This window comes from Notechis scutatus, chromosome 2 (assembly GCF_049901735.1).
Source record: "Notechis scutatus isolate UNSWTSFEM ecotype Mainland chromosome 2, rNotScu1.2, whole genome shotgun sequence".
Taxonomy (NCBI): Eukaryota; Metazoa; Chordata; class Lepidosauria; order Squamata; family Elapidae; genus Notechis; species Notechis scutatus.
Genome location: NC_142010.1, coordinates 236,952,770 through 236,977,971, shown reverse-complemented (window position 1 = coordinate 236,977,971; position 25,202 = coordinate 236,952,770). Strand labels below are relative to the sequence as shown.

The following is a 25,202-nucleotide window of genomic DNA, read 5'->3' as shown; positions in this document are numbered from 1 at the left end:
GCCTTGGCCAGTTCTGTTCCGAGCCTCCAAGGCGAGTGAGAAAGGGCCAAAGGAGAGGGGGCGGAAGAGAGACACCCAAGTATTACGCTTTACAACGCCCTCCCCACCTCACGCCGGCGGGCTCCCTTCTATTACGCCCCACTCCGGGGCCACGATCGCCCTATTTTTTTTCCCCTGCTGGCCGGGGAAAAAAAAGAGGACGGGGGTCGCCGTGCGAGGGGGCAGCAGCAGGCCGAGCCGCTCCGAGCCGGCACCAGCAACCAGCCCGTGGCGGCTCTCAGCCCGCTAGCAGCGCAACAGGCCAGCTAGGCGGGGAGGCGGTGCTTGGGTCCCCAAGGCGCGGAGCGGGTTGGCAGGGGCGACGGAGCGGAGGAGGAGCGAATGGCGAGCTGAGACGGCGGCCAGCCTTTACGCGGCTCGGGCTGCCTTGGCCGGGACGGAGGCGGCGGGAGGGAGCGGCGCGGCTGCGGCAAACGGCGGAGGCGAGGGTACGGGCGGCTTCTGCAGAATCGCCTCCTTTTCCCTTGCCTCGGTGGAGAGGCGCGCGGATCCAGGCTCTGGAGAGCTGGCGGCGGAAGGTGAGGGGGGGTGCCGCGGGTATCAGGGGGGGTGCCGCGGGTATCTGGGCGGCCTAGCGAGGGCAACGCCAAGAGGACCGGGACGCTGCGCGGCTGGGCAATATCCTGCGCGGTTCAGCGAGGCCTCTTGCAAGCCCGGGGCTGGAAGGGGCGCGCGAGGCCGTGGGCTTCGCTGCTGCTGCTGCTACTGGCAGCTTCTCCCCGCGACTGGCTCGGGGCTGCAAGCGCGACGCGTGGAAAGCGGCTTCCTATTCCTGCCTGCCTCTCCCCCCCGCCCGCGCTTTGCTGAGCATTGCTGAGCAGAGGAAGTTCCAGGAGCCGCTACAAGCGCTGGAGCCCGACCTGCATGGGGTTCCGTGGAGTCCCCGGGCCCTGCGGCTTGGACGCGGAGGCGGTTCGGGAAGAAAATGCGCTTAAGCGTTTAGCCGCCGTCATAATGGTTGCTTTACCTGGCATCTCGTAACCCCAGGCACGCGGGACTGCCGGAGACTGCGGGCAGACGGCGCTGGCAGCCCAGGGGAAGATATTGCAGGAATGCCCACATTCAACACGTTTTTTTTCCTGTCCACCGAAGATAATACGTCCTGACCGCAGTCACTGCAAATTTGCCCTGAATTGCAACACGAGTAGGCGAACTGTTGAAAAAGGCTGTTGAATCCGATAAATTTCTGAGCGTCTCGGGTTTTTTGGCTCTTTAGTTCAAGATAGACATTAATTGCCCTTCTAATATTATCTACCGTTTCCCCCTTCTTTTTATCCAATGCATCCCGTCTGGGCACCAGTGGCGAAGAAACTCATTGCCAGCTTATTAAGTTTTATTGTTATTATTATTACTACTATTTTTAGCAATCCAGAAGTGAGTGTCCATTCTTCCTTGCCTAGAAACAGTCTGCAGGGGAAGTGTTAGACTAGTAAATGCTAAATAAAGCTTGGTACTAAAATTGCACACAACTGCAACCATCACAATTGGGGGCTGTGGGCGGAAAAGATTTGATTGCTGCTGGGTACATGGAGGTGCCATGGGTTGAATCAATAGCAGTGATATTTTAGGAGGCCTGTGTAAATTTCAGTGAAAAAGCCTAGTGAGCTGTTGAGAGAACTTCTTGTGCTGCTGAGAACAGTGCTTTGTCTTTCGTTTCTTTATTAATGGCATTTGGGAAGAATAGCTCTTATTAAGGAGTATTGTGACTTTCTTGGAAATCAGAGTGTCTGGTTCTGAAAAGAACAAATGAGTGGTTGAAGGTTTTGAGCGCATGGGAGGGACAAAAATCTGGTGGGTTTTTAATGCCAAATTCTTCTTCCCAACCACTGGAATAGCTGCATGTGTAAAACTGTCTGACAACTGTAAGGCAAGCAGTTGTGATACCAGTTCTGGCCAAAAATCTTTGGAAAGCAAGTGGCCTCTCTCACACTGTTTTGGCTGTTAGGAGACCCAGTGACTCTACATCTGTGGCACATCTTGTGATGACTGTGGAATAAAGTATGTATAAGCTAACTTAGTTGGCAAAAACTAAACATTAAAAGGATGATTTAAACTGTATGTAATTAATTGCATGATAAAGCAGATTGCTGGGATTCAGGGTTATGTTTACTCCTGAGAAATCCCACATCAATACCAAGACAAATAAATTGTCTTGTGACACTTTAAAAAAATCACTGGAATGAAATTTAAGTAGTACATGGTTCCTAATTTATTGTATTCTATTTTATTTTATTTTATTGTAGAAGTAATTAAAATTCAGTTCTGAATTCAAAGCGTATTGATGTAAATGAAAGTTGATTGACTTGAGTAGGAGTTATGCTTAAAATAAACTCAGAATTGGGATGATTTTAAATTTTGATTAATTATCCACTTTCCTGCATATATATTCATTGTTTTGATACAACTTTTTCTTCTGATTGCTGATTTTTTTATTATAACTTTGCAGGCTCCAGAAAGCTCTGGAAACTATATTAGATTAAATTATGAGTACAGTCATAGGAAAACATTTTAAGCTGAGTGCAACAACTGAAAATTTAAGTGCAACTTTTTGCTTTCAGGATGGCAAATGCAAAACGTTGTGTAGTGAATTGAAAAAAAATACTTTAAGCAAAGTCAAGTACATTAACATAGTTTGTGTTATTGAGCTGTCATTTACTAAATCAGAGATTGGACAACTATTTATCTGAAATGGTATAGGGTCACTTCCTTGAGCAGGGGGGTTGGAGGTCCCTTCCAACTCTGTTATTTTGTTCTGTTCTATCATAATTTTAAGACCTCTGATGTGGAAGTAACTACTTTGGATATGTATAATATTTTTAAAAATATGAAAAATATGTTAATATTTCCCTGGTGTGAACAGTTAACACAATTTTGTGTTTGTCTTCTCGGAAATAGGTTTGACTAAGTTCGCTGGGATTCATAATCAGGAAAATAGATTAAGATTGCAGCCTTAATCTGGTGGCATTATATTGATTTCTGTTGCACTCTGGTTTTTTGGGGGGCGGTTGGGGATAAGCAGAGCTTTTCAGAGATGCAACTGGATGAACTTCATGACTTGGGATCACGTTAACTGCAGATAGATAAAATGTGAGCCATATTTATTTAATGGAGGCTCTGTGTATCTCTTTGACTATTCTAAATCCATAATCCTACATGTATTATCTGACATTCATGTATATGAATAAGCTGTGTAAAGACTTCTATAATTAATCAGTTCTAGACAGTTTATGTAATCATAGCTATAGGCAATAGCTTAGGTTTGGATTAAATGGGATAGGTCTGTGTGTCCTCCTTCAAAAACTTCTGATTTGTTTTCTAAATATTAGGTCATGTAAATGTGCTTAGGCAGAGTACTTCAGCATATCTCCAGAAGCAGAACATTGATACTGAGGCTATTGCCCAACTGGACTTGTCACGCGAAAGTCACTTTCCTCTCTGATGGACTGCAGACAAGATAGTGCTGCAAAGCTGATAGTTTGGCCAGTATTGCCAGCTGTGCTAAATACTAGTATATAGAAATAAAGTTGAAGAACCAGAGAGGAGTTGGACAAGAGAATGATGGTAACTTCTATGGGCAAACAGCAGAAAGGGAAATCTTTCATAATAGCTCACAGTGAGCTAGATATTCGATATTTTCATAGTAAGGAACATATTAAACTTTACCATGGGTGATTGGGTGTAAGAAAGTATTTGTACCTAAGAAAGTAAAATACATTCTTTTTCCGTATTATGTATCATTAATCCCAATGGGTTAGAGCTTCTGATAAACCTTGTTTATATTATAATAATCCTTTTATGTTTTAATATGTGGGGGACTGAATTGTATCCTACAGTAGCACATTAGGGGACAAAACCCGAGTAATCAGTTTTTTGTAGTTTAGAGAAACTATTTGTCAGAATACATATGGCTACAAAAATAAACAGAATATCTCCTGACACCCTTATTGAACGCAAAACTATTTCTCATTAAGATAATAAATATTTCAAAACATTTGGAATATTTGGGCAAGTGTTAATTTTCTGGTACATAGTGTACGCATATTAAGTTGAACGTTGGCAGTGTTCCAACATCTCAGGGCAGGATATATTTAAAAGTATATTTTCTGGTTTGCTGCAGAAGTTAGGAAGGAAAACAATACAGTTAAAATGACTTCAGAACAATTTAATTCATACTTAAATATTCTCACCGCTTGTGTCCAGTTTTTGTCATGTAAGTATAGTGTGGAAGTTCTAAAATAAGCAGTGGATTGATAACCTTTCAAATTAATGTGAAATATTTTGGTGGTGTGCTTTAAGATAAGATACAACTTTAATCATGAGTTCCAAATCACTGAAATATTCTCCAAGATTCAGAGTTTAATATAAAATAATTATTATATGATAAGTATATCATATTTGAGTGTGCCTCCATGCACACGTGTGTAATTTTTTTTAAAAAAAATCTAAGATTTCAGTGGTGCTTTGATCTCAATACTTCTCTATATGTTACTGCCACTGGATTCTTTTGGTACACAGTTTGCCGTTATGCATAAGTCTAAACAAAATACTCAGGCAGTGTCTGGAAATGGGCAGAAGTAACTTATTTTAATAATGCAAGTTAATTCTTTCAGTTGGAAAGCATAGAAAAACAATGGAAGGACTTATTGAAGAGAAACTCTGCAATGCACATGGATAATTACTGGTGACTTATTTAGATTAAGAAGGTAAACACAGTAAGGAGAGAAGGACAATAGGTACATTTAAAGAAGACAATTTGCTGTTCAAAGTAACACTAGTTTTGGCAGGCCCTGTTTGTTTTGATTTTCTGTAAGAAACTTTTCAGTAGTGTTGATGGTGGTTGGTACAGAAGTACTTCCTGATATTTTGTATTCATAGGACTTTTTTCTAGATGTAACCGCTTGGAGAGGTAGGGTGGTGTAGTGGTTAAAGTACTGAATTAGAGCTAATTTCTAATTAATTTCAGGTGATGGAGCTTTGGGGCAATTAATTTCTCCCAGCCCAAATTGCTTTAGAGAGCTGATTTAAGAAACATTGGAGGAGAAAGTGCTGTGTACAGGTAGTCCTTGATTTACAAACATAATTGAACCCAGAATTATGGTCGTAAGTTGCGGCAATTAAGTGGGTCGCCACATGACCACACCTAATTTTCTGACCTTTTTTGCAGCAGTAGTTAAGCAAACGCCACAGTTGTTAAATGAATCTATTATCCCCAATGAGTGTTTTTTGCCAGAAATGGGAAATAAATGCTAGAAATTCAAAAATCACTGAAAATGTGACTGTGGGATATTGTAAAGGCCATAAACGTGAGCGGTGGCCAAGTGCCCAAATGCAAACATATGATTGTGGGGTGAGAGGTGGTGGCTATTGGAACTTCGAAATTGGGTTGTAAGTACCTTTTGGAGAATTTGTCATAATTTTGAATGGTTGCTAAACAACCAGTTAAGTAGAGACTATCTGTCTGCTGCCTTGAGCTATTAAATGAAAGGCATATAACTGCTGCATCCGAATGGTGAATGTAATTGTTTTAGGTTTTACAAAAAAAATTTTTTTGATAATAAATGGCAATATGGGAAGGTTAACTAATAATTATTGCCCATTCTCCCCAAATCTGCATTTCACTGGAGTTGCAGGTAAAGATAATGAAAATTAAAAGTTATTATGATTGACCTATGGATTATAATTTGAAGTTATTTTTCCATTTTAGCATGACTGTTCAATGCAGATTCATAAAAATAACATCTGTCTTCAGTTGAACTTGATGGATGCAACCAGTTAGATATCTTGAAAGCAAGACAGAGGGTTTTGCTGTTCCAGCCTTTTAGAATCTCTGTGCCTTTCTTTGTGTGTGTGTATTTACCTACTAGTCTAATGTAGCATTTCCTGGAGGTCCCCCATCCTAGGACTGACCCTGCTTAGCTTTTTAGCCAGGTAAGATCAGCCAGGTGCTGCCACCTGCTGGGACACAAAACAGATTCTTGAAACTATAGAAACATTTCCACTGAATATTAATAAATCTGCCTTACATAAATGTATCTCCAGAGTTATTCCCTGGTGTTACTGTTCTGCCTTTAGCATTGTTGTTGCTTATGAATCAGTGATAAACAAATAATTATTAAGTATTGCATTTCTCAATGACAGTGTCAAAAGCAGTGTTGGACTTTGCAATATTCATATACCTGCAAACCATGCATTAAAACTATGGACGAAATGGTCATAGATTTTTTTTCTCCAATAAAAATAATTTTGTTTTGCTTTTATATTTTGTTTGTCTATGACATGCTGTTGAAATTTTTCCTAGCCTGGTCTATAACTTTTTTCAGTATTCCATAATCAATCAAATCAGTGGGTTTTTAAGATTCACCTAAATTTTCTTCAAATACTACTACTTTGTAGGTGTGAATGAGCATACATAGGTGTGCATATGACTGCATATGGTGGATGGCTCAGTGGTTGGATGGATGGATAGATACATGACAAATGAATATATAAAAAGATAGGGAGGATGGCTTCATCTAAGGAGAAACAGTTGTATAGAAACCATGCTGCATCTCAAAAGTTTCATCTCAGAATAACAAGACATATTTGCACAGATGCCAAATGTTAAAAATGTTATTCTAATCTAGGAAAAAAGAGTGACTCTATAGTTCTATGGGTTTTTCTTAGTACAGCTCTGGGGAAAGATTACCGGAGAAAAGAATACTAATAGCAATATAGCATTTCTTTAAGATAAAGGCCCTAGCCATAGTAGTGAAATTTGACAAGAAAATATATTAATATTTTCATTGTTATAGTGTAATAAAAATATAAAAGCTATTAAGTATGATTCAAGGCAAATGATTCTCTCACTGTGTATTGTTCTTGGATGTACATGCAAAAGGAGAAATGTCAGTTTGATGTTCAAGCACAGATGACCAATGAAGATATGGATTACTGTAATCATATTGTATTGATTAATGATGAATAGGCTGATATAGTTATATTTGTTATTTGGCATTACCCATTTCTGTGGCGAACAGGCTGCCTACATGTAGAGAATTGTTGGCCTTGACAGTTTCATGGTTTAGTAGAAAAATTCCAGTCTTTGAATAAGACATGAGGTAGAAGCTATTTGGTCCCTGTTAATATAAACTGCTGTCTGCATCTCTTGTGTCAGTGCAAAATAACATCATCATAAAATATGTTGTCTTAATTGTCAATCCTTACCCTTCTCTTGTAGTCATTCATTGCCCAGATTGCAAATGTGTCTAATTTATAAGCAAGTTGATTGGTTTCCTCCTCTGATTTCATTGCCATTTTTCTTGTCAATCTCTCATCATCCTGTTGAAAACATTCACCAATCAGTATATATGAGGTGAAGCTGGTATTCTATACTTTTGAAATTTATATTTATATTTAAAATTATATGGAATAAGGAAACAATTGGGAATACGGTAACCCATTACAAATATGTACTTAACAAAAATTAAAAGTTATCTGATCAGTGCCAAACATATTTTAATTTTTTGTACTTCATTCTATATTTTTAGTAGGTAGGGTGCAAAAAACCCAAAACTAAAATATCCAAGGAGAAGGAGTCCACATAAAATAAATTTGCATTTGCTCCGGGAAGTTGAATTACCCAAAAAGAGTTGAAGTGAGTAAAAGAAGAAGCATATACAAAACTCCAGTACTGAAAAATTACCGATAGAATTCTAGGGCTCCATTGCTGGTTTCAAAATGGTTAAGAACTGTATCTGGGTTTTGTTTTTTTTTAAATCAGAAATGTAAATGCAGACATAGGTAAAAGAGGAGAGAGAACAAGGCTACAGGGAGCTCAAGCAAATATTTGTCCTCATTCTATTTACTTGCATTTCAATAGATCCCATGGATAGGAAACCAGCAAGTTGCCAGGTCAGGGTGGACAGGCCACCTGGTGAATGGGAGTCCCTGAACTCATAGGATAGTTCTTCTCCCCCCCCCACCCAAAGTTATACAAGAAAAGGGCAGAGGCCTAATCATCCTACCAAATTTGAGCATCCAAATCACTTATGAATTATTTATTCAAATTAATTGCATCTCCAGTGCAATTTGGATTCCATAATTGAGCCCATAACCACAATTGTAAGTTATGAGGATCGCTAAGTGGAAACTGGCAAAAAATGCTAAAAATTGCAGTCACTTGATCTTGGACAATGCAAACAACCATAAATGTGAGCTAGTTGCCCAAAATACAATCATGTGACCACAAGGGCCCCCCGAGTGGGTGCCATCAGAACTGTGAAACTGGGTCATCAGTGGCGTTAGGAAGATCTGTCATAACTTTTAATGGTTGTTAAGTGACTGGTCATTAAGTGAGGATTCTGTGTGTGTGTGCGCGCGCATGCACACGCACATACATGCACATATGCAGTGCAGAAACATGGTAAATAATTTTCCAAAACTCAATACATTTTCCAATTATTTTGAGCTATTGTATTTTAGAATATTGAAGAGTGTGCTGCAGCTACGTGTAAAAGATCTTCATACAAGACATTTAAAAGTTGTCCAAGTATGCCCTTTCTTTTCTTCAGATAAAAGGGGTAGTGTGGTCTGGGTTCTTCTATTTCTATTACTTTGGAAGCTTAAAGTATGGTTGATTTCAAAAATTGAGTGGGTGGGATAAGGGGTAGGTGCAGTGATGCGATTCAACCGGTGTAACAACCAGTTCAGTGATTGCACGCTTTGCACGCGTGCACACCATTTAAAAAAAACATTCTTAGCTATAATACTTACCTTCTATTTCAGCCCTGGTGAGTAAAACAGCTGAGGCGCAGCAAAACCACTCTGCCACGCAAATCAGCTGTGCTCCAAAACAAGGAAATAAAGCACAGGAAAGAGCAGGGGAGGGAGGGTGGGACCAAATGATCACTGGAACTACCTGTTCGCCTGAACCAGTCCAAACTAGTAGAATCCCACCCCTGGGTAGGTGATAGATGAAACATATATAGGCCCGAAGTGAGAGGACACATTTTAAGAGGGAAATAGCTGCCCAAAGCTGCACAGACAGCTCCAATTTGTGCAAAATACATTTCCATAAATCATCTAAACTTACTACTAATAGTCAGCAAAATGTTACAGACTTTACATACCTTGAAACTGGTGGAAAAATATTGGATTGAGGATAAGTGAGAACTACAGTATTTTTTTTCCAATATGTAAACTGATAAAGATATGACTATTTAAATCATGGCTACAGAAGCCATTATTGTATAATCATGAGGAAAGATTGGGGTTTTCATGTTGGAAAATAAGTAGATAGCCTATGAACCACAGTTGACATCTTTGGGAATACGCTACAACTTAACTTATTACACTCCCCAAGGAACATATTAGCTTGTGGGAAAATTAGGAAGGAAAAGATGCAGATTTGAACCATTGTTACAATAAAAGCAGTTAGATTTCCAATCATCTGTTTGCTGTCAAGATCCTTATCTAGCCACATATTATCTGTGAGATTTCTGCTTAAGTTTTAGCACAGGGAATGAATTTAGCTGCAGTGTGTAAAATCACAGGTGGTCAGTGATTTGAGAAAGACCAGAGGGTCTGTAGTTTGAGAAGAGAATTGCATTAAATGGATACAATAATGGCTTGGCCATTAAGAGACAATCTTCCATTCTTCAATTAATGTGGCTCCCCAGTTATGTTTTGTTCATTTTGCTCATAGAATAACTTGGAAATTTGTCTTAAATCAAGAATAGATGTTGCAACAAAGACTAGGATCTGTAGGGAGTTGGGGGAGTTGATGGACACGTGCAATTTTGAAAGCACATTACTGGCATTCTTTAAAAAGGGATGCCATGATGATATGTCTAGTTACAGAAGACAGAGTTACTTGAAGGCATAAGCTTAAATTGATCTTTACTGTTTTCATCTCTTCTACCTGTTTGGTCTCTATTAACTAAGCTCTTTTTTTCTGGCAAATGTGGGAAGTATTGGTCTGCAACCATACACCATTTTAGTTTCTAAGAATCCTTCAAGGCAGGAGTCCCCAATGCCCAGGCCGCAGCACGCTACAGGCCTTGATCCCTTCAGAACCAAGCTGTGGAAGTGGCGGGTGAATGCACATGTGTATGCATTCCCCACTTGAGCAGGCAGCGGGCAAGCACCCCCTCTCCCAACCCTCCCTCAGGCCAGTACAGAACCACCCCTTCTCCCAACCCTCCCTCAGGCCAGTCTGCAAAATTGGAAAGGTTGGGGAACTTTGCTCTATGATCTAAATGGATTCCAATGCATTGTTGGGAAAGATAAATCATGCTTCAGGATGTTTTGCCTTGTGTATATTTACTATTCAATTATTTGTTATCTATATGGTTGTCCTTTGAGTTTGAAGAACACATATTGTTGGGCAGTTTATCTTTGGGTACAGAAGTGGCTCTGTTGTCCCACTCTGGAAGCACAGAGTTTAGTACAAGGTGGGTACTGGAGGTCCATTATTGTAGACACTATAGGTATTATTTTGTGACATCACACATGGTTTTCTATCAGTTTTTGGCAAAGCTTGTCTTGCAAGCTAGTGGAAGCTTCATAGCACAGGGCTCACCAAAGTGTCATTTATTAAAAACAGCTTAATGTCAGGGAAATGTCAGCAGACACATAGTAGTGTTCAAAGCAGCAGAGAGGATTTCTATTCTATCTGATTTGCAAACAAAAGAATCTTTTTTGGACTTAATTGGAGTTAAATATGCAAACTTTTTTTAAAAAAAATATCAGAACGTTATCTTTTGTTTTGGTTTTTATCTATGACAATGTTCTCTTTATGAAAAAGTTACCACGAAGAAAAGTTGCCCATCTCTGGGCCATCCCAGTATTTTTGTCCTCTTAACTCCTTTCAGTCCTCTCCTCCATATCCACAAATCATATTGAGATTTGTATTGCATGAACATTTGGGTGACCATCATTGATACCTGAATAATTGCACTAATTCTGTGTCTCAATGTTTTTTTCTCCATAGGTAAAGTATGTGCAGAATTCTACAACAAAGGTTTTAAGAAAAGTGAACATTATGGCAAAGCTATCAGAAGAAAGTTCAGCAAAAAGTAACATTCACCCCACTTTGAAAAACTCTGCCATTAAGTGCCAAACAGACCCGAAAAAGAATTAACTGGGAATCTAAATCACAATTTCTCCTGGTCTCACTACAAAGAAACAACAATAACATCAATGCACAATCACGGGTTGTGGTGCCTTTTTCATATTTGAGTTACAATCCTCATAATTCATATGTATCACCGTGTTTAAAACTTCTTTAATTGTATATACAATAAATCCAAGTTAGAATTGGCTTGCTGTTCATTATAATAATTGTGCTAAAATTTGCCAAAATGAGTGCAGAAGGATACCAGTACAAAGCTTTATATGATTACAAAAAAGAACGAGAAGAAGACATTGACCTACATTTGGGAGATATTTTAACTGTGAGTAAAGGTACTTTAGTTGCTCTTGGATTCAGTGATGGAGAAGAAGGAAAACCTGAGGAAATTGGTTGGTTGAATGGCTATAATGAAATGACTGGGGAGAGGGGAGATTTTCCAGGAACTTACGTAGAATATATTGGAAGGAAAAAAATTTCTCCCCCTACTCCAAAGCCTCGTCCGGTTCGACCACTACCCATGGCACCAAGTCCTGCAAGAGTTGGAACAGAGGCTGATCAACCAGGTTAGTATTTGTTGTTACTATAATTGGCCAAGCAAACTGAATACCAGATAGTACAACCTTGCTTCTTTCCCCTCAGGTAATTTAGATTCTTTAGCACTTCATGCTGTAGAATATTAACACTGCACGTGGGAAGAAATTAGTTTAAATGTTGTGTAGGGTGTTAAACAATGGAAATGAATGTAAATGTAAAAGAAGCAAGTTCATTTGATAACAAGTGTGACTAGAAATTATTTCACGCTGTTCACATTTCTTCTAAGTAGGCAAACATCTACTAAAAGTAGGGAAATATTTAACACTCTCCCCTAAAAATGTTCCTTCTACACAGCAGGGATTTCTGATACAATGTGGTAGGAAAAGGAAGCCCAGTATTATAAGGCACATAATCTATTTGCAAAGATGGCAGATCTGATCAGGTCTCCGAGTGCCCAATCTCAGGGAAATCAAGTCCTGTAAAATATTCTGACAGGCAAGTAAATGGTTGTTTCAATGTATAGAAAGGAGAAAATTCTGACAAATTTAACTGCTGCTTCTGAATTTATTTAAAATCATGGATCTATTGCACTTTAAATATGTAAAGGTTTTTTTCATATAACTTTGTTGTTTGTAGTCACGGTATGTGCATATTGGTTTCTGTTCAAAATCTTTTAATAACTTGACTGATAATTAGACTGGGATAATTAAAGTTGAAAACTTGAAATAAAATTATGTGGGCGGCTTTGTATATTATTAATTAAAAGATAAGAAACCTAACATTTAAATAGAGTTAACTAATTATGGAATATATATCAACATTGCCCAATTTGAAGTCAGTGGCAATATACTTAAGTAAGTGGTTATTATCTTTCTCCTGTTTCTCTTCCACATTCTTCTATAAAATATAACAATACCCTGTCCAAAGTATATGAACAGATTTCTAAAATGGAATTTCCCCTTCTTTCCTTTTCTTTAACACCACCATGTGTCCCCAGATTTAGTCCAGAAAGTTTCCCAATAATGTTTGGGGTGAAGGATGGCTAAAAATGGACTCTCCATTGAGTCAGTCTGTTGCATGTGAAGCATTACACTGGTAGACAGATTCTTCCCAAACTAAAAGAGGTCATACAGCATGAATATACTGGTAATCTCTGAGTTATGCTAGTTCACTTAGCAACCGTTCAAAGTTGTGACATAATGCCCTCCTCAGTACTTATGACACAGTCCCAAAGTTACAAGTGTTATGGCGCTATGGCAGTCATTCACCCTTACAAACGACTGCAGAGGGTCTGCAATATTTGCCCTGCCTATTTACCCCCCACCCCCCAGGCTTGTGGATAGTCATCTTGCAAAGATCTACTGAGCTTTTGGTTTCTTGGCCTGTTTCAGTGCTTCAGGCTGTTGGTGCGTTTGCAGAGAGGCCTAAAGTACAGTCAGTTCTCTGCAAACAGAGGCCTGGATGAGATCTATGGTCAGGGGAAGCCTTGGATGGTCAGAAGCACTAGCCCCTCCCTTCCGGCCTTCCCCATCTCGTGCACTTAACGACCTCCGCATTCATCAGCGAATGTGTGTGCAAAAGCAGGGAGTGATCATGTTCAAGTTACATGATTCACTACTATCAGTCCTCCAGTTACAAATGTAATTGGCAGGCTCCATTACATTCGTAACTCAAGGGTTACTTGGAATCCTTTTTATAGTCAACAAATTTTATCAGTGTTCTGGAGGTAGGAGGAAAGCTATTCAGATTATTGAAGGTAAATATAGGTTTTTCTTAAGACTTTCACTCAAAATTAAAAAATACTGTAAAGGTGTATTTAGGCATACTGTTAACATATGGAGTTACTTCTCCAATGCTGTAACTCCACGGATTACCTTAAATCCATGATTCTTTTCCAATATGATTATTGCTTAGCTGCAACATGACTGTAGAATGTCATATATATGATTAGGTTCTTCTGAAACATGAGCCATGAAAGATAGATTTGTCTAGTCTTCAAAAATGTGACAGTAATAGCAGAAATGACTACTATATCTATATGTAGAAATTACTTCCTAATCTATTACTGATACAATAGAGATGCAAATAATGAACAAATAATCCAGTATGTATGCAACCTATCCTTAAAAAAGAATAGAACACCTGAGATGTTAACATTAGTGCCTAATCATTGCATTTAGAGTTTCAATTGTTAAATATGGTAAAAATAGAACTTCCAGAGAATAAAGTGAATAAAATGGTTAATGGTTTACGTAGTCCAGATGGGTGTGGGCAGCAAACCAGAAGAAATCTTCTTCCCAGACTAATAAACTGTTGCTTTGCAATTTGAATATAAGGAGCATGGTATAAGACTTTATTTGGTCAAGTTATATTTTCTAAACTTCACAATTTGAAACTGCTGTGTGCCAGTAAGTGGTGAAGAGTCTGAAAAAGTGTTTTGTTTTTTTTAACTTTACTGTTTGGAATTAGATTGAAAAAGCCATTTGTTTGTGTGGTTTACAAAGTACATCTCCTGTGGTTTCCTTCCAATACATTAGCTATGATACATTTTCTACAAAGTTTTCCTAAACATATAAGGTTTTCTATAAACATATTCTACTTGTGTTTTTGCTTATGTTACTCAAACTAAACAGCTTGACACTTAGTTGTTTTGGTTAATCAGACAAGTGTTTTGTAGTTTTTAGGAGCACTTAGACTACTTTTCATCTGATTGGAAGTCAAATCCCATGTTTGGAAGGCTGATGTTTCAATTAAGCTTTATTTACAGTTGAGATAATTTTAATTCATAAAGTTAACGCAATAACGCTGTTAAAAATAGTTTATTCTCTTTTCTTACAGCAGAGAAATTCCAAGTAGTGTGGTGTAAGTTTTATGCAGAACTAAGTTTTATACAGCAACAGTTGATTCGCTGTAACAAAAAAAATTATTGTGGCAGCTTTAAAATCTTAACAAATTGTTTAGTACCAATGATTCTCACTTATCATTGCCAATAACATGATTATTATGGTTTGTACTGTTTGTGTTTCATTTTCTTCTAGTCTTGGAGCTTTTAATTCCCTTGATTGTAGTCCTTTTCTTTCTGTTCATATTTTGAAAGAAGAATCATACAATGTGCATAAATACTGTAGCTTTCAAATACTAGAACATTTCTTCCAGTGATGCTGATAACTGGAAATAATCAGATTATTTACTCAGACCCTATGATCTCTATTCTTGGACACTATGAGAAAGTAGTCAGTACTAAGTGGAAACCACTACTGCTAGACTTCACTAAATAAAATTTAGCACATCATAATTTATATTACAATTTTAGACCTGCTAATTTTGACAATTCTGAGAGAAAAATATAAATCATCTAATGCCCAATATCAATGTTTCCTTACTCCCCCTTAGCCGAATGATCATATATGGCAAAAGTTGGCAAAGCATGCTTAGCAAGCCTCTTCAGTTCCTCTTAAATATAATTATATAGAAGTCATGAGACTTCATTGCACATTGGATCTGTTTCCCAGGCAAGCAGGTTTTTTTTTAGCCTATTCAGTGAGATTTTTCAGAATAACCTTTTTAAAAAGGGGGAAATGTATTTTGTTAGTTTTGTTTATTTTATTGTTTATTTTATTGACACAATATTTTATAATATTCTGATCAAAGGATTATTTTTAAAAAATGTGGTGGGTAATTCTCAGTAAATGTTGCCAATGTATATTATCAGGAAAAGTCACAAATTTACACACGTAATATCAAGAGTAGGTTGGAAATTGTATATTAGAAGAAAATACCAAAATAATTTTGCCTATTTATGAAAATCTGAATACAATATATTAATACTGTTGAAAATGCATAGAAACTTCTACTTCCTTCCTTTAAACTGTTTCTTTAAATAGTGAATATTGAGGAATTATGTGGTTTTCGAAACGTATTGATTTTTCTTTAAGAATTAGATCATTAGGGCCAATGATAAAGGAATGACATCTTGTCTGCTGTTTCCTGGGCACAATAACTATAATACAGTTGTTTATGCATTAGCTATAATTCATAATCTCACTAGAATCTGCAGGAATACTAAAAAGATCCTCAGATTGCTGCCCATTTCTACAAATGTGAATATTGCATCACAAGTATAACTGTTTAGTAATGTGGCATGCTTTGTAGTTTGTTTCAGTAGGGCTAGTTAAAGATGAAAAGAGTATAAACACGAAGAAAGATGTGCATAGCTAAATGTCTATGGAGATTCTCAGCCATCCTGGTCATAGTTGGGTCTCAAAGGGGCTTTTTCAAGAGGCAGAGTTGAAGAAGCTTCTTGGGTGAGAAGCGAAACATCTTCAAAGAAAAATAGTTGCCTTCTTTTTGGGGACAAAAAGAAAAAAGATGTTTCCAGAGGCATTGTCACACAGGAATGGAAAATGAGCACACTGAGGTTAGGAATCTGATTGGAAAAGGCAATGGATTCTCCCTTTATACTTCAATTATATTAGCCTTTATTACTAATGATAATAGTAGTTAATTTTTCAGGTTGTAGTCCAAAATAAGAGAAAACAGTAGGGGGGAAAAAAGTCAATGGAAAATACTGGATTCACTTAACAACAAAATTGTTTCCTTAACAACCATTGTAAAATTGAGTAACAAATGCCCCAACTTACAGCCAAAATTCTGTGCCCAATTGTGATTGTAAATTGAAGCCTATCTGTATTCTTTAAATATTCAAGAAAGTAACAAAATTGCCACTCTGAGAAAACCTGTACAACAAAACAGAATTTAGTGTCTTTAAAGACATAGATATATTTCATGGTACATATCAAGAGTGGTGAGAAGAGCATTAGATATATACCTAAAATTGGGAAGACTCCTGAGAAATATTAAGAATATGGCATGAGGGAGGTTGAGTCAGTTAAAATTACCAATAAGAAATGGCCATTCACAATATGCTTCTTTTGTGAGTGGCATGTACTTTTGTCTTGGTGAGTTGATAGATATGTGTAGTAGGATAAGAAATCTTAGATTTAATGAGAAAGAATGTTAATTCTTAACAAAAGGTGTTTTAGTTCAACCATTTTCCAGTAAAATTTGTTTTTCAGTAAAGATACGACTAAGGCCTAAAATTGATTTCTCACTTTCCATGCACAATCTATAATAAAATTGCTAACTATCTTTAAACTGTTCTTTGACTCCACCTGCTGGTTAATGTTCATAATACTGGAAATACATCTGATGCCAAATTAATGGATTTTAAATTAGTAAAAAAACAAAAGGACTATTTTTTCCAGATTTGAAAGACATGTGATTTTTGTAATACAGTGATGTTTCACCAACCACTGTTAATATTGTGTTTAACTCGGTAATTTCTGCTGAAACAAAACATACACAGATTTTCAATTTGTCTGTTTTTGGATTTATTTTTTTAATGTCACATTGAATACACATTGAATAAAATTTCATCTCACTCCCTCGTTCCCCAGTGTAGGGCCTAATCATTATCAGAGACACTTTTTAATTGGGGTAATATTTACTATCGGGAAAAGCTGGAATAGGTTAGTTATGTTTCAGTTAGAAAGATTTAAAAGGAACACCTTTTTTCTGCAACATGTGGTAGTTTGCAACTGCTGAATTCTTGCCAAGGATGATAATTCTGCACCATTCTTTCCTCTTAAATCTTTATTTAATGCTATTTACAGATATGCTGCCTCTTGTGAAAGAACCCAGATGTCTGCATTGCAGCTGCTTATAAGCCCTTTGCATGTGCAGCTTGCTTAAAATTTTATGTTTAGTTGAATGACCATGAAATCAGTTTGAAGACTAAAATCTGAGAAATTATAAAATTTTAATAGCTTGGAATGAAAAATGTGCTTGTGTAGAGTTTATAGATTCAAGTCTATTATTTTGTAATACTTTATCAGTTGGAAAATTGGGGTACCTTGTTTCAGTATAGCTACAGTACTCGATTTAAATATATTTCAAAAGAAAGGCTATACTGTAACATATTGTAATTGATTATTAAAATTGCTAAGTCCTACTCCAAAATTTATTGCAATAATTGTAGCCTTGCACAAACATACATACATAACAAACAATTCATACAAGAACGCTTAAAAGCTCTGTTGACTAAATTTAAACGGTGCTTAAATTGACAATATTTTTAGCACAAGAGAAGGGGAATTTCCCAGCGGTGACACAGCCACTTGTAGCACATCATTAAAACTCTTTGTAGTCCCAAAGTCATAAATAATATAGGTCCAGAAAATATTCTGATGCTCTAACTTAATTAATTGCCATAAATATAATTAATTGAAATTATCATATTTAGTGATAGTTAACACTTTTAAAAAGGACAGCACAATAATTTTATGTGCTACATGAATATATGTTCCAATAGTTAAAACTATTTCAATGTATTCATTTGATTGCTTATTTTAGAAGTAAAATATTTTGTGTCACGCATGAGAATCCAAGAACGACACAGGTAAATGCTCTAAGCAATTTCTTTATTGCTGTTTACCCTTAGACAAAATCTTGCCAGACTAAAGCACATTCTACATAACTATCTGATAAATGCTGAGAAGAAATTAGGGAGGATCCCTTCCATTCTGCTTCCTGCATAGCAACAACTCAAGCTTGATGTTTCTCTTCCCCTTCCTGTAATTCAGTGCCAGATTCCACCATATGCACACTCAGAAGCAAATCCTTTTGTTAGGAATGTAAGTAACCTAACAGCTATTTGGGTTGAAAATATATAAACCAGGATAAACATTTTAATACTGTATCTTTAAGAAAATGCAAAAGTGTAATTGGGTGTGGTTTCTCAAATGGCCATAAGATGGAGCCAGAAACCTGGATTGTCTTAGTCTTAATCTCAGAAGAGAATGTGTCTCAGTCTCTGTTTCCTTCTGTTGGAGAGTATTGCCGTTCCTCCATTTTTCTTCTAATTGACTGCTATTCCTGGATTTGATGTAAGTCTGATACTGAACTGTTTTTGACACTTGAATTTGTTATTGGATTATCCCGACTAAAAACTGACTGATCTTACCTGTGAATGACTTTGGACTGCCTATTTTGAACTTTGCTTAAACGTTTCTGGAAGTAAAAACCTACATTTACTGTACAGTGTATCTGTGTGCTGTGTGTGTATTATTCAAACACTACTCTCAAATACGTCTCCCTGTATGTGCTCATTCTCCTAACGAGGGGAATTACCTCAACACTGGTTATGGGCCCAGGCCATACCAGGCTCAGATAACTGAGAGTTAGTGTGAATGCACAGTACTGTATACAGACAGCTGTTTACTGTTTAATTGTGGGTTACTATCCTGGTAAAGATGGCACAAGACACTTCAACAAGTCTATCACTGATAACCCGGTTGGATGGAACAAACTATGTTTCCTGGTCTATGAAGTGCAGTCTACTTCTGCGTAGAGAAGGTTTAAGGAATGTAGTTCAAGATCCACCGGATATAAATGCTTGGGATACAGCTAATGAGGACGATGCCAAGAAGCTTGTTGACTTTAAACAGAACAACGAACGAGGTCTTTGTATAATTGGACTAACACTGAGTGACCAGCAGCTTGTCCATATTCGTGGAGAAGAGTCTGCTTCTAAGTGTTAGGAGAATTTGAAGAGGAATTATGTTCGTGACAGTGTAGGTGCACACATACATTTTACACGTAAACTGTTTAGAGCATGTCTTCTGAAAGGTGGAGATATGTTAGCTCATTTAAACTTCATGAAAAGAACTTTTCAAGAGCTACATGAAAAGGAACGGATATTTTCAGAGCTGCATCAAGTTTACATCATTCTTTCCTCATTGGATGAAAGTTATGATGATTATGTATCTTCACTGGAAGTCCTGCCCAGAGATAAACTGACATTGACTGACATAACTGGAAGGTTGTTAGAAGAAGCAAGAAGATGGCTGGATAGAGACCAACTGAGAAAGGAAAAACCACAAGAAGAGGATTTATCTTCAACTGCCTATACTGTTAGGAAATGTTTTTCTTGTGGGGCTAGCTAAATTCTGTAAGAAAGGAAAATAACAGAATACTAGTAAACACCAGAAGGCTAAGAAGAAAGTTAGTTTAGCTATGTCTAGCAATTCAACTGTAAACCATGATTTGTGGGTTGTTGATAGTGGAGCATTGCAATGCATTACTAAAGATAGAAAAAGGTTTGTAAAGATGTCCACGAGTAAACAACATGTATCATTGGCAAATGGATGGAAGATTAAAGCATCAGGTGAAGGTACTGCATATTGTTCTTGTATAAATGAACATTTAACTATGTTATATGTACCTAAACTGAAATTTAATTTGTTATTATCAGTAAGGGCTTTAGTTAATCTTGGTTATGTAGTATCCTTTAGGGGAGATAACTGTATAATAGGGAAAGAGGGTAAAAGTGTTACTGCTACTTTAAAGAATGATTTATATGTAATACATGACCAGTTGAAGATGGCTAACTCAGTTTATAACAATGTTAAGCCACATGATGAATGTATACATTTACTGCATAGACGTCTGGGGCACATTAATTTCAAAATGCTCAGACAAACTGTTGAATTGTCAGAGAGAGTAAAATTGAAACCTTGTAGCAAGTATTTAAACTGTAATGCTTATAGCCAAGAGAAAAGTAAGGTTACTCCAGCAAACAGACTTAATGGTTTTAAGACCAAAGAACCTTTAGAGGTTGTTTTTGCTGACATGATTGGTCCTAAAAAACCTAGTTTAGGAGGTGCCTGTTGTATTTTGAGTATTATGGACCATTACTCACGATACGGTTTCTGCTATCTTATGAAAAACAAAACAGAAACATTCCAACATTTCTTTAACTGGTTAAGGTTTGCAGAGAGAAAAATGAAGAGTAAAGTAATTACTTTAGTTACTGATAATGGGACTGAATATGTTAACAAAAGATTCCAAACTATGTTGAAATTGGCTGGTGTTGAGCATAAACGTTCTGCACCTTAACAGACCACAACATAACTCGTTTGTAGAACGAAGAGGGCAAACATTACAAGCCATGGCTCGTACTATGTTATCTGATTCAGGTTTGCCTGAAACACTGGGGTGAAGCCATAATGTGTAGTAATCATGTGTTAAACAATGTAGTTAACACAACAACTGGAGAATTGCCATTCACTTGTTGGCATGGCAGAAAACCAAATTTAAGTTACCTACACACATTTGGAGCTCCAGCATAGGTGCATATTCCCTCACAAGTAAGACTGAAAGGGCAACATAGAGCTAAGAAGTTATTTTTTGTGGGTTATGGGGCCAACCATAGATCGTTTAGATTTTGGGATCAAGGCACAGCTCATGTTTATTGTAGTGCTAATGCAAAATTTCTAGAGCACGTTGGGTGGGATAAACTGGAACAGGAATCCAGCAATGGTATTATTATTGACACCCAAATAGTCCCTAAAGATAAAATAAGTAAACAACAAATAGCCATTAAAGAGGAAGCACAGGAGGAGGTAGAAGAACAGCAGCAGGTGGCACAGGAAAGTCCACCAGTAAGGCCTGTATTACCAAGACGTTCAACCTGAGTAACACGACCACCTGATAGATATCAGGCTAGTGTTGTATGCCAAGTGAATACAGTTCCAAGTAATTATAGTGAACTAAAACTGTATCCTGCTAAGGATCAGGCTGCTTGGCAGTTAGCAATGGTTAAGGAACTAGAATCTTTAAAAAGACTGGAGGTATACGAAAATGTTAAGTTACCACCAGGTAAACATGCCATAGGATGTAAATGGATATATAAGCTAAAGACAGGTGTGGATGGGACTGTTACCCATAAAGCCAGGTTAGTAGCACAAGGGTTCAATCAGACAGCAAATGATTATGATGAGGTGTTTGCACCTAGTCTGAAGGCTACTACATTAAGGGCAGCATTAGTGTGGGCAGCTAAGGAGAAATACATTTGTAAATCATTTGGATGTAGAGATGGCATATCTGCATGCACCGTTGCAACACACTATTTATTTAAAGAAACCTTTAGGTCTCAAAAATGATAATACAACTGATTGCTGGAGATTGAAAAAGAGTCTTTATGGCTTGAAGCAATCAGGATATGAGTGGAACCAATGTATAGTTAAAGAATTAACTAAGATAGGTTTTGTAGCTGGCATGGCTGATCCATGTTTGTTTAAAAGAGAAAATGGTGGTATAGTGTCATTATTGCTATTATTTACTGATGACATAGCATTAATCACCAAAACTGAACAAGAAGCTACTAAAATAATCTCACTGTTAGAGAGGAAATTTAAGATAAAACAGTTAGGAGAAATCAAACAATATCTTGGTTTAAAGATAGTTAGAAATAGGGGAGGATACAATATCTCACAGGCAGATAAACCAATTACTAAAAAGTTTTAAAATGGAACTTTGTAAGCCGGCTAAAACACCAGTGAGCCAGGAGTTTAGTCATAGTGATGTTCAAAGTCCTATTTTTGATAAGAACATTTATCAGTCTTTGATTGGTAGTTTATCTTATCTCAGTAATTGGTCAAGGCCAGATATTGCATATAGTGTTAATCAATTAGTGAGATTTAACACTGAGCCAACTGAAAGGCACTGGCAAGCTGCTAAACATATGTTAAGATATCTGAAACAAACAATGCATTATGCATTGTATTTGGAGCCTAAAGATGAACTGAGTTTAACTGCATATGCTGATGCAAGTTTTGCTACAGACATAAATACACGAAAATCTACATCGGGTACTGTAGTATTATTGGGAAAGGCATTGATTGGATGGAGGTCTATTAGACAGAAACATCTAAGTTTGTCAACAATGGAGGCTGAATTCTCATGTTTGTCTTTATTATGTACAGATTTAGTTTTGTATAAGCAACTACTAATTGACATGGGAATTAATGTAACAGATCCTATTGTTGTTTACGAAGATAACAATACAGCAATACAGATGGCTTCAAATATTGCTGTTAAAACAAGAACGAAACACACAGATTTAAGATATTTAAATGTGAGACAATGTGTGCAAAGTAAGATGATTAAGCTCGAATACTGTATGTCAGAAAACAATATAGCAGATCATTTCACAAAGGCCCAAGGCTCTATAAAGCATAAAGCTTGCTGTGAAGATTATGGATTTAGAATGTAAGGTTATATATATTGTCTTACCCAAAAGGGGAGAATGTTAGGAATGTAAGTAACTTAACAGCTATTTGAGTTGAAAATATATAAACCAGGATAAACATTTTAATACTGTATCTTTAAGAAAATGCAAAAGTGTAATTGGGTGTGGTTTCTCAAACGGCCATAAGATGGAGCCAGAAACCTGGGTTGTCTTAGTCTTAATCTCAGAAGAGAGTGTGTCTCAGTCTCTGTTTCCTTCTGTTGGAGAGTATTGCCGTTCCTCCATTTTTCTTCTAATTGACTGCTATTCCTGGATTTGATGTAAGTCTGATACTGAACTGTTTTTGACACTTGAATTTGTTATTGGATTATCCCTGGACTAACAACTGACTGATCTTACCTGTGAATGACTTTGGACTGCCTCTTTTGAACTTTGCTTAAACGTTTCTGGAAGTAAAAACCTACATTTACTGTACAATAATACAGTGTGTATTATTCAAACACTACTCTCAAATACGTCTCCCTGTATGCGCTCATTCTCCTAACGGGGAATTACCTCAACACCTTTTGTGATTTTAGTAAGACTTATTTCTAGGATAAATATAGCTGCCCCCCCTCCCCCCCCATGCTAGTTTGGTATTTTGAAAGCTTTAATCCTAATAGATCTGCATCCCACCAGGATAGAGAAAGTCTGGGAAAAAGAAAGGACATACACATTTAGTAAATTATTTTCATTAAATAGGATATTATTTCTTTTAATTTACCAGACTTGTACAAGTAGCTCCTCTGTATTCAGAACTGTAGAAGTGTCATTGATATGTTTCAGGCTCTGCATCAGGTGTTCTGCTGTGCCGGGAGATTTAGATTAGCTTGAAAGCAGGAAATGGTTGGATTTATTGCTTTCTAGCTAGTCTTTAGATAGTCTTTTAAGCACAGCCGAACCTCCCTTAGGACTGAAGATTCTATTATTCAGTGCAGATTCACGGCAAGCAAATTTGAGAGACTGAGCTAGCCGATGGCATATAGATAGATCACTGAATGATTCTGTGAACTCAATCTGCCTGCCTGCTTTGTCTGATTTTGGGTAAAAGTTGCTCTTTTTTAATAAAACATTCAATATTTATATAAATATAATATTTCCATATAAGCCATGCCCAGCCAGTCACATGCCCACCAAGCCACACCCACAAATTAGGTCATGCCCACAGAACCGGTTAGTGGTCCCTGGGATTTAAAATTATGAGTTTGGTGGTCCCTGAGGTCCAAAAGGTTGGTGACCCCTGATCTAGAGAACTGGCTGAGACCCTGATTATTTTTTGTTCTAGGTGATAATTTTGCCATAATTGCATTGAGCTATACATTCAGGATTTCTAAGTCAACAAGTTTGCATTTGGCTTTCATTTTATTAATAGTCAAAGTTTGCCCCTTTGACTGCATGATGCTGTTGTAACCATCTCAAAGGTTATTTCTGAGAATGGAAATCTGATAATTCTTGGAAACTAGCAGTCTACTCCCAACTGTTGCTGGAGTGGAAATTACCCTGTACTGACCAGCTGCAAAATGAACAGCGCCTTCTGTCCTTTTGTGTTAAAAGCCTAGGATGCTCAGAGATTTATTCTTGAAGTACAGGGCTGCGTTATATAAGTTAGTCTTATGGGATTTAGCGAAAGAGATATTTCAGTTCTGATTTCAAATTGGAAAATTCCATATTCAACTCTAGTTAAGGCTTCCTCCTTCAATGTTGCTTAATAAATGAAGGCTGATTAAAATAATTATTTTCCTTTTATGTTCTTAATAATGTGGATAGATGCAAACTTAGTCATGGAATTTTTCTTTAAAATGTTTCTGGAAAAATACCATTTAAAAAAAGAAAGCCTATGCTTTCATAAGAATGTTGATGCTATCAATATTTCCCTACATACTGAATAATGCTAACATTTGGATTTTTCTCTACTGTTTACTTTCTGGTGCCCTGATTCTTTCTCACTCTGAAATATCAACCCATCCAAGTCAAAATCATATAGGGATATAATTTAGATACTGTTTATTCATTCCATTATGGGTTTTGGGCAATATAAAATTATAAAAATGTCATTACCAATTGATTTTTTTCTTGTTAAGAAATAGAAAAAATGCATATGATTTTTTAAATCTTAATACTCACCTTAGGAACAAAACATCAAAATTGTATAGTTTCTAGTTAAGTTTTCCTATTATATCTATAAAATTATTATTATTTTCCCTTGAGACAAACTCAAGAAATGGTATGTTGTTTAATCTTAAGCTTTTGAACATATTAAGCTAGACATGAATGTACATTGATATAAATTCTTGTAATTCATGTGATGCTTCAAATTCAAAATAGCAGCATATAATTGGCCTATATAAGCAAATTTTATGAAAAGCATTA

At 37.0% G+C, this 25,202-nt stretch overlaps 1 protein-coding gene across 2 annotated transcripts in view; it reads left to right on the top strand.

Annotated features, from left to right (window-relative positions):
- Positions 1 to 419: 419 nt before the first annotated feature.
- The window catches only part of PIK3R1 (phosphoinositide-3-kinase regulatory subunit 1), a 62,754-nt gene continuing 37,971 nt past the window's right edge, over positions 420 to 25,202 (top strand). Inside the window, exons 1-2 of one of the 2 annotated variants that reach the window (XM_026670566.2) lie at positions 420 to 578; positions 11,030 to 11,733. In XM_026670566.2, coding sequence (XP_026526351.1) covers positions 11,400 to 11,733 — 334 coding nt within the window. In that variant the 5' untranslated portion in view covers positions 420 to 578; positions 11,030 to 11,399. Of the gene's footprint in view, positions 2,059 to 11,029; positions 11,734 to 25,202 lie in introns of both variants that reach the window. The other variant, XM_026670567.2, reaches the window with a different exon arrangement.